Source organism: Beta vulgaris, chromosome 5 (assembly GCF_026745355.1).
Source record: "Beta vulgaris subsp. vulgaris cultivar EL10 chromosome 5, EL10.2, whole genome shotgun sequence".
NCBI classification, from domain to species: domain Eukaryota; kingdom Viridiplantae; phylum Streptophyta; class Magnoliopsida; order Caryophyllales; family Amaranthaceae; genus Beta; species Beta vulgaris.
Window position 1 is genome coordinate 14,704,508 of NC_079206.1, and position 13,749 is coordinate 14,718,256.

Here is a 13,749-nt window from a genome sequence, read left to right on the forward strand (position 1 = left end):
AGGTACGATTAATGAAGGATGAGAAATTGCAGTAGATACGGGTGGCACATGTTGAGGTCTTGGGGATACAAAATCCTCGATGTGGCCGGAAGTGTTAACATCAGTAGAAAAGCGGCGCCCAGGTGGAGATAACACTTCGTGGCCACTGATAGCAGGAGAAAGATTCTGAGTGACGCTTGCAGGTGACCCCCGGGAAAAAGACATAGGGGGATTAGTATGAAAGTCAGATTCATGAAGAGAAGGATTATTTGCTTGGGATGGCAAGTTTGGTGGCTCAAGCGAAGGTTCCGAGCTTGCTACCTCCATTGGTTCCTCGTCCGAGCTTGAATCCACCATATGAACATCAACATGACGTTCCTCAAATATATAGGGGTCATGGCCAGGAATCACATGAGTTAAATCCACACGAACATTACGGTAAATAAAACGATCTGGTAACCCACGAATAATATTTGTATAAAGAGGAACACCCATAGCACCAAACATGATATTCATACCATCATGTTCAAACTGCTGGAATCGACGATGAATAAGATGGTGTGCATCATATGCAGACATTGGACATCGTCCAGTGTGATGGCCTACACAACCGCACTGTTTGCAAAACTTAAAAACCCCTTCATATCGAAAATAAACCCACACCACTTGACCATCTCCCAAGGGCAAGAAGCAACCTGGGATTAGTGGTTGTGTTAAATCGACGATAAACGAGCACGAAGAAAAGCCTCCTGGGGAGACCCGGCCCAGTTTCTTCCACTAAATCAACCAACCCAACGTGAGATAATATACGAGCAGTCCATGCATTTTCCAAAAACGCCAAGTAAATTATGGATACGTACCCATAGCGTAGCCAAACTAAAGTCTATAGTGGAAGGAACTTGATTGGCTGAACTAGCGCGAAAGGTAATAATCTTACCATCGATGACCGTAGTGTGTTGGCGAAGAAGAGCCGCGCAATCACGCGGGTCTTGACACTCAAAGATAAAATAAATCCCAGTGCGAAGAACTCGAATGGAGCCTCGAGTAAGCCACTGAGTATTGACCACATTAGTAACCAAGCTCGTATTTGGAGGCACAAGATCAAAAAAACAGCCAACTACAGAATGACTCCACTCGATATTAGGCAGAGGAGGAAGAGTCGATGGCGGGTGGCTAACAAGGATACCCATGCGCTTGTGTATAGAACGAACAGGAAGTCCTTCACTATTACTAGTTTGAGGTTCTGAGAAACTCATTCTTCGCAAATATATAGGTTGTGGAAAGTTTAAAAGTAACGTAGAATTTCAGGCGGTGAAGGTGTTGGAACTAAGCGAAAAAATTTATTTATTTTTTTTTTTTTTTTCGTGTTGGTATTCAGTAACAAACAGTGGCAAAATTAAAGAGCAATTAAACTAACAGTGAAAGTGAAAGGAAAGGTGAAGGATTTTTGGTGGTAGTTTGTCCGCAAGAATTACAGTGAGAGAGTATTTAAACAAGAACAACAAAGGTGGTAAGGATGAATTTACCGGTGGGATATGATTTTACCGATTGAACTGGCGATGCAATTACCATGCGTCTGGACAGCTGGATGTAATTGTTGTGTTGTGAAGTCCATAACCTGCCAGGTGTGAAAGCAAGAACCTCCTCAGTGAAGTATAACTCAGGTGACAAGTGGGCTCACTTTAAGTGAGATAACTCTCATTTCTTTGAGAGAATTTCGGATGAGAGAGAAAAACTTTTGACTCTAGAGTTGTTATTGTAAAATTATTCTATTTTCAATAAGCAAATGTTTGTTTCAACAAATTGTTCCAATTCACCCTCCCTCTTTTTTACCCTCTCTCTCTTTCAACACGCAAAACCCAAACTCTTCTCAATTTATCACCCCACATTTCACCTCTTTCCACCACACTACAATTATACAATACAACTCCATGGCTTCAACTGCTTCCATTTCTTTGAACTAAAATTCTAACCTTTCATTTTCATCAATTTATTTAGAGGGAGAAAAAAAGCTGCACCCATATCAAAGGTACGGTCCAAAAGGAGCATACGAGACAAAACAAGTCTACCAAATTGTGAATGATGCAACCATAAATGCACTATACGTTCGAGTAGACATGCCAGGGGTCCCAGAAGGTGGTGTAAAGATAGCAAAATACTCGGACACTCGCACGGTCACCTTCACGGGTAGAGCCCCCGTGCTGTGGACTAACGTAGACACCTCTAAAAGAATTTATGCTGGTTATGTTGTTCTTGATAGTGACCCTAATGAAGTTGATATGCAATATTTTGTTATTAATGGTTGTCTTCGTATGTTCTTCACTTTTTGTGATGGCTCTCTCCATTTTCTCTCTACTAATAATAAAACTGATAATTCAAGTGAACTCACCTCTCAACATAATCAAGATGAAGATAAAGGTGAATTTTTTTAAATGTTGAATTTGGAGTAAAGGGTAGAGTTATTTTTACTGTTTTATCTATTTCTTGTTACAAGAAAGTTGGTTTTTCTTTGGTTTGATGCTAGAAAAAGAAACAAAAAATGAACTTGATTTTTTTTTTTGGTTTTTGTAGTTGATATTGTGGAAAATTAGGGGAGTGTCACAATACTTTCATTGAACATGCTTCTGAATTCTGATGAACCTTCTGGTAAGTTCCTTACTTTCTTTTTTGTTTTTAATGGGTGCTAAAACTTCTTTTGTTATGGTATCTTTATTTTTTAAGTTTATGCCCCTGTTTGTCAAATAGAGTTTAGAGTTTAGTGGTTGGAGTTTAGAGTTTGTTGTTAGAGTTTTAACTTTTTTGTTCTGCAGATTTGACTGCTAATTTGACAACTTTTTTTATAAATGTGTTTGGTAAAAATTAACTGATTATTAAAAGCTTATTGTCATTTATTTGTGTAAAATGACATTTATAGACATTTTAATACATATGTGTAGTTTTTATTATTAGGGGTAAAAAAGTCATTAAATATAATTTCTACCTAATCCTCTAAATAAAAAGCTCCTAATAGGAGCTTTTTCATTTTGAGAGTTTTCATTCCAAAACTCTCTCTAAAACTCTCTTTTACCAAACACCCCTTTTAGAGTTTTTGACTAGTCAAAACTCTAAAAGTGGTTCAAACCTCTCTTTTTGCTCCAAAACTCTAATTGCCAAACACCCCCTATATAATACTCTCTCCGTTTCCTAATAAGTGCGTTTCTAAAAGATCTTCCCTCTTTTACTTTATTTCTTATTTTTTTTTCTCTTTTTACCTTCTTATCTCCCTATCATATGCTCCACAATTACATTACTAATTCAATTTTACTCCCTTTTTCTCTCCTATTTTAAGCCTTTTTTATTTGTTTATTTATCTTAATCTTTTTCTCTCTCCTACTTTACCCACCCCACACAAATGGATCCTCCTTGGTATATGTAGGAACAGTAACAAGAAAGATCTTTAAGAAACAGAGGTAGTACTCCACAGCACATCATACATTTTAATTTGGTGCTTTATTTTAAACTATATTTTTATTTTGTATGAAATTGATGAGTTTCTTAGAAAGTAAGTGTGAAAGAAGTTAAAGAAGTTTGTGTGAGTAATTTTAACAGTTAGTTCCTTGGCTTTACGTTGAGTTATAAAGAAATTTCATGAACTTTTTTCCTAATTAACTTGTTGACAAGCATAATATAATATACAATGACTATCCTAATCAACTTGATGATCCTTTGAATTATTGTATGTGGATGTGGTGATATTACATCATTCACCAACCATGTTTGCTTCTTGTATTTCCTGGTTATATTGCTGTAAATAATGCCTATTCTTTTGTGCATTTATATACATCATGCTATTGAAAGCCTTGAAATGAATGTGTTATGTAGGGATGCTTGTTCTTGTGTGCATTTTTTACACGATGTTATTGAAAGCCTTGAAATGAATGTTACATAGGGATAAAACTGAGAGGAGGAAGGCTAGACTCATATCAACCCATCTTTGCTAAGCGGGGGCATATGAGCACAAAATCGTTAGTGGTGGTGGCGGCAAACACTCAGCCTGTCATCTATGTGCGCTTGGATGTCCCGATGGTTGATTGGAAAATGTACTGCATAAATGAGATAGAGGATAGGAGTATCATGTTTGCTGTGGATACTAGTAAAATGGACTCTCCCTTCGACGAGGGTCAGCGTGGGTACATTGGAGCCCTGAGGACAAACTGTGAATGCTGCCTGTATGAGGTAGTTCAGCATGACATTCGAGATGGAGTCATAAGGTTCTTGGCTCAAAAGATTGACTATCTTAAGGGCTTGGTACCTCCTTCGAATATTCATTCCTATGAACCTCCCAAACGCGGCAAACCTCCTAGGCCCAAGTCGATCCTAAATGTTAGTGTGGTGTTGAAACCTGGAATGTTCTCGCGCTCTATGCAAGGGAAAGCTGGGAGCTGTGCTTTTAAAGCAAAGAAGAAACTCTATTTGCTAATCAAAATGACTGTTTTGGCTTGAAAGAAGTTTTGCAATATTAACTAAGTAGGTTTGTAAGCATGGCTAACTGATAGTTGGTGTTGAATTGAGCTGATTGGATGTAAATGGTCACTTTCCCTAGATTCTTAATCTTGAATGGCATGTCATTTAACTGTCAATCGATCATTGTTTTGATGACATGATTGATAAGAATCGTCTATATGCTTGTTTGAATTGGTTTTTAATACTTTTCAATTCTTATGTGGTTGAAACATGAAGAAAATATGATGGGTTTATTATATTGCTGCAAATGTTTCACGTGCTATTAAGTGATATTGGCAATCATTGAGATGATCACAGCTAATCATTTGCTAAGATTCTTCTAGATATTTCTAGAAACTACAGCTGCTGTCATGTGACAGATTACAGCTGTTTAGGCTTTTGTCTCTTTGTGATGCTGGCATTCTGCAACACCTTTCTGGTATTTTCCTTTCCTAGGTTTTAGGAGAGAAAGCTAGGGAAGTTTTTTGCTTTATATAGATGCTGATATATTGTAATAGACAAGAGAGAAACACTCACAAAATAGTGAGAAAAACTTATGCAAGAAATGAGAATGCAGAAAAACATTTTTTGATATAAAGCTTAAATCTTTCTTCCAATTTCTTTATGGTATCAGAGCAGGTTGTTATTATCTGCTAAAACGTTTTTTTTAAAAAAAAACCCTTCAGAATCCTAAAAGAAAATGTCAGGAGGAGAAAAAGAAAAGGAAAGAGAAAAATCTTTAGCCTACCTTGGGTATGCAGATCCTTTCTTCCTGGCCTCTTCTGATCTTTCTACAAACCAACTGGGTAGTATCACTTTTTCAGGTGATAACTACTTAAACTGGACAAGAAGTGTAAGGATGGCCTTAGGGGCTAAGAACAAACTTGGTTTCATTAATGGAGATATTGTGAAACCAAAAGAAGACGATGCAAATTTCAATAAATGGGAGAGAAATGATGCTATGGTAAGGTGTTGGCTGTTTGCTTCTATGAATGCTGATATAGGAGCAAGTATGATGTATGTTAAGAGTGCTAAAGATCTGTGGGATGAGTTGAAAGTGAGATATGAGCAAACTAATGCTCCTCTTCTCTTCCAACTGAAAAAAGATCTGAGTGGTCTTAATCAAGACAATAGGAGTGTGGATGAGTTTTACTGTAAACTCAAGCAATTGTGGGATGAGATATCATCCATTGAAGGTGTGCCTGAATGCACTTGTGGTGTTATGCTGAAATGCGAATGTGATATCCTTAAGAAACTGAATCAAGCTGATGCTTTGAATAAGCTAATTCAGTTTCTCATGCCTCTCAATGAGGGGTATGAAAACATGAAGAGTAACATTTTGGCAATGGATCCTCTGCCTACTGTGAGTAGAGCTTTTCATCTTGTTCAACAACAAGAAAAGCAGAAGCAAATCTCAGGGCAGATGCCAAATGCTGCTGAGGCTAGTGCATTAAATGTAAGAATGCAACAACAAACAAACTGACAACAAAGGAAGGATATGAAGGAGGCAAAAATGAAGAAAAAATGTGAGCATTGCTTCATGAAGGGACATGTGAAAGAAGAATGCTTCAAGATTGTGGGCTACCCGAAATGGTTTAAGAAGCCTAAGGTAAAGAATGCAATGAATGTGAACAAAGTTCAACAGGAAGGAAACAATGAGACTCCTCTTGACAGAGTTTATGAAGTGGGAGACTCAAGTGGAAGCAAGCCTGATTCAAATCTCATCAATAACCTGGTTCAAGAGATGATGAAGGCTCTGAATGACAAACAACACAGCAGCAACTTTGCAGGTAAAGAAAATTCATCTAAAATTGCTTGCCATAGTGAAAATTTGGGTAATCAAAGATGGATTGTAGATACAGGAGCATCTGATCACATGATAGATGATAGAAACTTGTTTTCATCTTCATATTCCCTAAAAAGGCCCATTAAAGTTGGTCTTCCTGATGGTTCTATCAAATGGGTAAAAGAAGCTGGAAATATTGATCTCACTGATGAAATTATGTTAAACAGTGCATTGTTGGTACATGATTTTAAACATAATTTGTTATCAGTAAGTAAGTTGATACAAGGGAGTAATATGAGGGTAGTTTTTGATCAAAATGGATGTGTGATACAGGGCCACTGCTCTGAAGAAATCTTGGGAAAAGGAAAGGAAGAAGAAGGAGTCTATGTTTTGAACCTTGAAGAAAAGAGTGAAAGATACAAAAAGAAGAATGAAGTTTCTTTTGTTTTAGGAGAATCAAAGCATACTTGTAATGCTGTAGAAAATTTAGGATTGATTCATGCCAGACTAGGTCATGTATCTCTTTCTAAAATGAGACATTTGAGTTTCTGTAATTGCAAAGGAATCAAAGAATATTTCTGTGATACTTGTGTCTCCAAACATCATAGGCTTCCTTTCAATCTTAGCAAATCTATTGCAAATTCCATTTTTGATATGATCCATGTTGATCTCTGGGGGCCTTATAACACAAAAACAAAAACAGGAGCTAGCTATTTTCTAACTGTTGTTGATGATTACAGTAGAACAACATGGACTTTCCTTCTTTCTAACAAAGAGCAAGTGAAAGGAACTTTAGTTAATTTTCTTGCTTATACTGAAAATCAGTTTCATAAAAAGGTTAAGGTATTATGGAGTGATAATGGAACTGAAATCTTCCAGGAAGAATGTGGGAAAATTTTGAGTGAAAAGGGAATAGTTCATCGGAGGAGTATAGCTGGGGTTCCTCAACAAAATGGAAGAGTTGAAAGAAAACATAGATTCTTATTGGAGACAGCCAGAGCTTTGAAAATTCATGCTGGATTTCCAAGCTATTTATGGGGAGAATGTATCCTTTCAGCCACCCATATTATCAATCTTCTTCCTTCATCAGTCTTAGGGTGGCAAACCCCTTATGAAAGACTAATGAAAACAAAACCTACCTATGATCATTTGAGGATCATTGGATGCCTTTGTTATGGAAGTCCATCTGCCAAGAAAACAGATAAATTTGGTGAGAAAGGAATAAGATCTGTCTTGCTTGGATATCCTTGTAATCAGAAGGGTTACAAGCCTTTTGATCTTCAAAAAAGAAAAATATATCTCAGTAGAGATGTAGTGTATGTTTAAGGAGGAGATCTTCCCTTTCCTTAAAACTGAAAATGATTTGACTCAACAAGTTCAACATCAGATTTCTTTTCATCCTTTCTCTGAACTGGATAATGAGCACATGATGGATTTTGATGATCCTACAGTTGAAGATTCTCCAGAAGTACCTCACAGTCCCAACAATGAATTTCCTCTCTCTCACACAGCTCATCCTCACCAGAGTGGTTCACCTAGACCTTGTGAAACTTCAGATCATACTCAAGATCCCTCTTCACAAGCTGTTATTCCTACCAGTGCTCCTATTTTGAGAAGAACGACTAGAACAAGAGTTGTTCCTCATAAGTTTGATGACTTTGTTCATCAACTTCCTGTTGTGAACCAGAATGATGAAGGACATGACTTGTCTAGCTCTTTTAGTGTGCATGGAGTGAAAGAAGTGCAGCACTATTCTGATGATTACATCAGTAGCATGAACAATGTCATGCAGATAATAGAACCAGACACTTATAATCAAGCTTCTCAGCATCAAGGATGGAAAGATGCAATGCAACTGGAATTAGAGGCTCTTGAAAGTAATGACACTTGGGAGATCACAGATTGGCCACCAGGACATAAACCACTTGCCTCAAAATGGGTATATAAAGTGAAACATAGGCCTGATGGAAGCATTGAAAGGCTAAAGGCACGGTTAGTTGCAAGAGGAGACAAACAGATTAAAGGCAAGGACTATAAACATACATTCTCTCCTGTTGCAAAATTCACAACAGTTAGAGTGTTAATAGCCCTTGCTACTCTTCAAAACTGGAATTTACATCATGTTGATATTAATAATGCTTTTTTTGCACGGTTACCTTGAAGAGGAAGTCTATTTGAAGCCCCCACAAGGATACTTTGTTCCTGAAGGGAAGGTATGCAAGCTCAAAAGAAGCTTGTATGGCTTGAAACAAGCTTCCAGGGCTTGGAATGTTGAACTCAAAGCTTTTCTACTACAACATGGTTACATTCAATCCAAGAGGGACTATTCTTTATTCTCTAAATCAAATAATGGCAAGAAATCTTTCATCCTTGTCTATGTTGATGATTTATTGCTCACAGGTGATGACCATGTTGCTATTGCCTCTATTAAGCAAAGCCTAGATCAAGCCTTCACTATAAAGGATTTGGGGGAGCTTAGATATTTTCTAGGCATTGAAGTTTCAAAACACACAGCAGGGACACTCTTAAATCAAAGAAAATACATCTTTGATATTCTCAACAACACTGGGTTGATGAATTGCAAAGAAGCTATGACACCTCTGCCTCAAGGTCTCAAGCTGTCTTCTGAAGAAGGAAAAGTGTTAGCTGACCCTGAGATATATAGAAGGTTGATTGGAAAACTCCTCTATCTCAATCTCACAAGAGCTGATATTTCTTTTAGTGTGCAATAATTGAGCCAATTCATGAATTGTCCAAGACAACCTCACCTTGATGCAGCCTTTCACATAGTGAGATATCTTAAAAGAACCATTGACTGGGGTCTTTTCTACCCAGCAGATAGTTCCATGACTCTACAAACCTATTGTGATGCTGATTGGGGATCTTGTATCTTCTCTAGAAGATCCCTCACATGCTTTTGCATCTTCTTAGGCGATTGTTTGGTGTCTTGGAAAACAAAAAAACAACAAACTGTCTCTAAATCTTCTGCAGAATCTGAATACAGAAGCATGTCCAAGACTACAAGTGAAGTAGTTTGGATTGAAGGTCTTCTTCAAGATTTAGGATTCTCCATTCCTAAGCCTATCACTTTATACTGTGACAATCGAGCTGCTCAACACATTGCTGCCAATCCAGTGTTTCACGAAAGAACAAAACACTTGAACATTGATTGTCATTATGTTAGAGAAAACATTGAATCAGGTTTCTTATGCACTGAGCATGTCTCTTCTCAGTCGCAGCTTGCAGATTTGATGACCAAAAGTCTTCCTAAGCAGCAGCATCATTTTTTATCATTCAAGTTGGGTCTTGTCACATACCCCAAGCTCCAACTTGAAGGGGGTGTGAAGAAAATATGATGGGTTTATTATATTGCTGCAAATGTTTCACGTGCTATTAAGTGATCATTGGCAATCATTGAGATGATCACAGCTAATCATTTGCTAAGATTCTTCTAGATATTTCTAGAAACTACAGCTGCTGTCATGTGACAGATTACAGCTGTTTAGGCTTTTGTCTCTTTGTGATGCTGGCATTCTGCAGCACCTTCCTGATATTTTCCTTTCCTAGGTTTTAGGAGAGAAAGCTAGGGAAGTTTTTTGCTTTATATAGATGCTGATATATTGTAATAGACAAGAGAGAAACACTCACAAAATAGTGAGAAAAACTTATGCAAGAAATGAGAATGCAGAAAAACATTTTTTGATATAAAGCTTAAATCTTTCTTCCAATTTCTTTAAAACATTCCATTAGAAAAATCTAGTTGTTAATGAAGTTTTGAGACTTGAACTGGTAGTTCTAATTTGGTTATGGCTGACAATAAATTAGTGTCTTAGGATATTTATTGGTGTGCCATTTCAGTGGTGCTTGATTATTGTACTTTAATTTGCTCCACCTGCTTGTTTGATTTTTTTTTTTTTTGGGGAGAAATCTCAATTATCAGGTGGCTTGAACTTTAGTTAAAAGAAAAATTAGTTTGTATAGTTTGATGAAGTGTTTTTGTGGCTTTATATGCACAAAATTTTATTCGAGTATCTAAACCTGTTTTTTTTGGTGGTCATAGTTTCACTATGATCACTTTAGAATTTTCCGATCAAATATGTTACCATATTCGAGTTTTCACTTTCTATCAACCATCACTTTTGCTTATTGGTATATTGGAGTACAACTCTTCAATCTTCATATTTGATATTACGCGGTCTTTCAATTTATCATGTGTCATCTGGCTACAATACTTGAGATATTGCATAGAATAATAATCGAGCAATTGAGGTATGTGCTATTTGCCTATAATCATGGGTAATCTTAATAACAATATCATGACTATGTTTTTTTAAAGAAGAAAATATTGGTGATTTCATTCTTCACTTACTGTTGATGCAAATTCAGTTGGATGACTTTGCAAACAAGTCAATGCACACCGAATGTAAAAATGGTAGTAACACTTACTATAAGTATTTCTTTATATGCATAGAGAATTTATTTAAAAATTATTGTATTTGTTATACTTATAAAATTAGAGGAGGAGGGTGTCTCCCCAACAAAAATAGTTAATTTGGAAGCGCCTCTTGATTACTTTAACGGTTTTTTCATGAGGTACCCCTAAGGTTTAACGAAATGCACTAAATATCCTCGTTGTTTGAAAAATGCACCAAATGCCCCCGAGGTTTGACTAAATTGCACCAAATGTCATTAATGATGAACTGCGTTAGTGTGTCGTTAGTGCATGTTTCTTATGCACCATATACCCTTGAAGTATAAGATAAATGTATGAAATTTTTTTTAAAAAAATATTCAAAACTAGCCGTTGGGAGTTGTTTAAAGAACATCAGATGTTGTTTGATGCACTCTTCAAACTCTTATGCCTACTTTGCCTCTTACACTATAATGAACTCACATTCCCACTCGTGCTCTTCAAATTTTCAATCCTCCTACATTAGAGTGCCAAATAAGACTTGCAAATGTAGGAGAATATTTGCAATTAGGAGCTCGGAATCATCATTGAATCCACAACGATTGTACTATAAGTGTGATGTGTGTAACAAATTTAGGTGGTGTAGTGGTTATGTTGAGCAACATGATGGGGATAGGCAATAAGATGATATATTTGAAGAAGTGGAAATAATGCAAAGTTGGTGGAGGAAATGAAGCAATTGAAGAAAAAAAAATCAAGCAACAACACAAGTGCTTGCAAGCGACCATCAAAATAGGAATTATCATGTTTCTTTTACTAGTGTTTGTAATGAAGAACTGAAATGGGAAGTAATGTAATCAAATGCATCTGAATTTTATTAAATAAAATGTGAATTGTATGATTCACCAAAAACAGTAGGTGTACATTGTCCAAAAAACAGTAGCTTCTTATCACCAAAAAAATTGATCTTCACAACATTTTCGAAAAATTGAGCTTTTGTTTCAACTATTAATTAACCCATAACAACTGCATTTAGAGAGTTACAAAATATGAAATTAAAATAAAAAAAATCGACTGAAATGAGAGTACAAGACTTAAGGGTTATTTTTCGTCTTCTTAGCCTTGGATGCACTGTTAAATGTTGCTGCACTGTTAAATGTTGCTGCAGCTCTTTTCTTTCCCTTTTGTGAGCTGCTGCCAGGCACATCTGTGGGTTGTTCTGATGTTGAAGGACCACTAGCAGCAGCAACAACAACTTCTTTCTTTTGTTTGGCAGTGGCTGCTCCTTTGCATGGATCTAGAATTATGGCCAACCTCTTTGCAGTGACCACACTTGACAGTGTTGCTCCTTTTTCCTTTTTTCTTCTCACACATCTCCCTTTCTTCCTCTGCTTAGCTGGCCTCCCAGCACTTCTTTGGAAATGGAAGGGTAAAATTTTAGGAAGTTCAAACAAGGGCCACTGGGTTGAATCAGACATTAGGTGCATGTGGTTTGAGTAGGTTCTTTTGTAGGCAACCCCTTTGTAGTAGGTAGAGACAAAGTTCTTAGGATCTAGTCTTTGATAAAAATAACCCTAAGCCCATGTTTACAAGGAATACCAGTCCCCTGCCACTTCTCACATCCACATTTCCTATGCTCTATGTTAATGGGGAAATGCACATGGTCATCCCTAACCTCAAACTCACCCCTACATGCTTGTACCATGTGGCATAATCAGTCAAGGCATCAGGGTCCATGCCAATTGCTTTGTAAAACCTGGACCCAATTCTTTCCATGCACCAATACCTTATAGCTGCAATGAAATATCATAGAAATTAAATGACTAAAACTACTAATCATATTTGCGAATTAATTAGGCACAATGGGGTGGGGAACATTACCTTCCAATAAAGACATGACAAGGAGGTCTCTAAATGATTTTGTGCATGCATTAAAGGACTTCACAAAGTTGGTTGTATTGTGATCACAAACAACTTCAAATTTAAATGCATGTCTAGACCATTGCTCCTCTACCTTGTTCAAATACTCCGATGCGTTCACATCATGCTTGGTTATCTTCATGGCCTTGTTGTAAACATACATGTTGTATGCATCAGCAACTAGACCTGTTAATCGGACCACTCAGATCGGATTCGGACCGGATCAATTCAGATCGGACCGTTTCAGATCAAGTTATATTCGGACCATACCATTTCGGATCGAACCGAATTTCAAATTATGTTTCAGATCATCATCGGATTGCGATGCTTTAGGATCGGACGGTTGTGGATCGGATGGTGGATTGTCTCATCTTTATTATGTATGGAGTTGTTACTCCTTTGGTCTGATAGTTTCTTTGACTATGAGCTTTTGTTATGTATATAAATGAAACTGTCATTTTTCGTGCTTTAATTTCTAAAGGTATACATAACGAATTTGCATAGTCAAAACTTGTGCCAAAGTGCACTTGTGATAATCGTTTTTTTTAAACGGATCAATTGCGGGTAGTTCGGATCAAAGCCTAATGGAAGCCAATAATTTCCAATTGCATTGAGATCGGGTTACCTTTGGATCATATTAATTTCGGATCGGTCAAGATTATATCGGATTATTCAAATTTCGGATGAGTTCTGGATCAAGATTGTTTCGGACCGGATTCAAACCGGATCGGATCGTTTCAGATTCGGACCAAGTTTCGAACCCAGATCGGATATTTCGGACAGGACTTTCGGATCAGGACCAACTTTGTCAGGTGTATCAGCAGCAACCCAAAACAGTTTGTGGAAAGCACTTCCACTAAACCTAACATTTTTGCAGTTTGCATAAAGATGCTGGCAGCATATCCTCCTTGTAGCATCAGGGAAGACTTCATGCAAGGCAGTTTCAACTCCCTACATTTATGTACCACACATTAGCAAACACCAATAATAGTAATGTAAGAAAAACAAAAAGATTAGAAATTAGATGACTAACACTAGTGGAAAAACATCAAGTGCTCCGGTTAAAAACTCTACAAGTGCTCCGTATTTCACCCGCAACAGACCCACTACAACATAATTGACCTTAAGTAACACATTTAGGTAACACTTTTTAAGTTGTTGATTTTCTAAA

General features: G+C 37.0%; 2 protein-coding genes across 4 annotated transcripts; both read left to right on the forward strand.

The window, feature by feature from the left end:
• The first annotated feature begins 1,401 nt into the window (after positions 1-1,401).
• On the forward strand, positions 1,402-4,598 carry LOC104907868 (hypothetical protein). Of its 3 annotated transcripts, none has more exons than XM_010696885.4 (3): positions 1,402-2,397; positions 2,551-2,625; positions 3,908-4,598. In XM_010696885.4, exons 2-3 carry the CDS (start codon positions 2,598-2,600, stop codon positions 4,459-4,461), a joined length of 582 nt encoding a protein of 193 aa, XP_010695187.2. In that variant the 5' UTR covers positions 1,402-2,397; positions 2,551-2,597; the 3' UTR covers positions 4,462-4,598. The 3 variants fall into 3 exon arrangements, with proteins under 3 accessions (XP_010695187.2, XP_048500801.1, XP_048500800.1); XM_048644844.2 differs by having other exon boundaries at positions 1,402-2,166; XM_048644843.2 differs by lacking the exon at positions 2,551-2,625.
• Positions 4,599-5,320: 722 nt separating this feature from the next.
• LOC125497884 (uncharacterized) lies at positions 5,321-5,944 on the forward strand. The gene has a single exon (XM_048645593.1). It carries the CDS (start codon positions 5,321-5,323, stop codon positions 5,942-5,944), a length of 624 nt encoding a protein of 207 aa, XP_048501550.1.
• Positions 5,945-13,749: the final 7,805 nt, after the last annotated feature.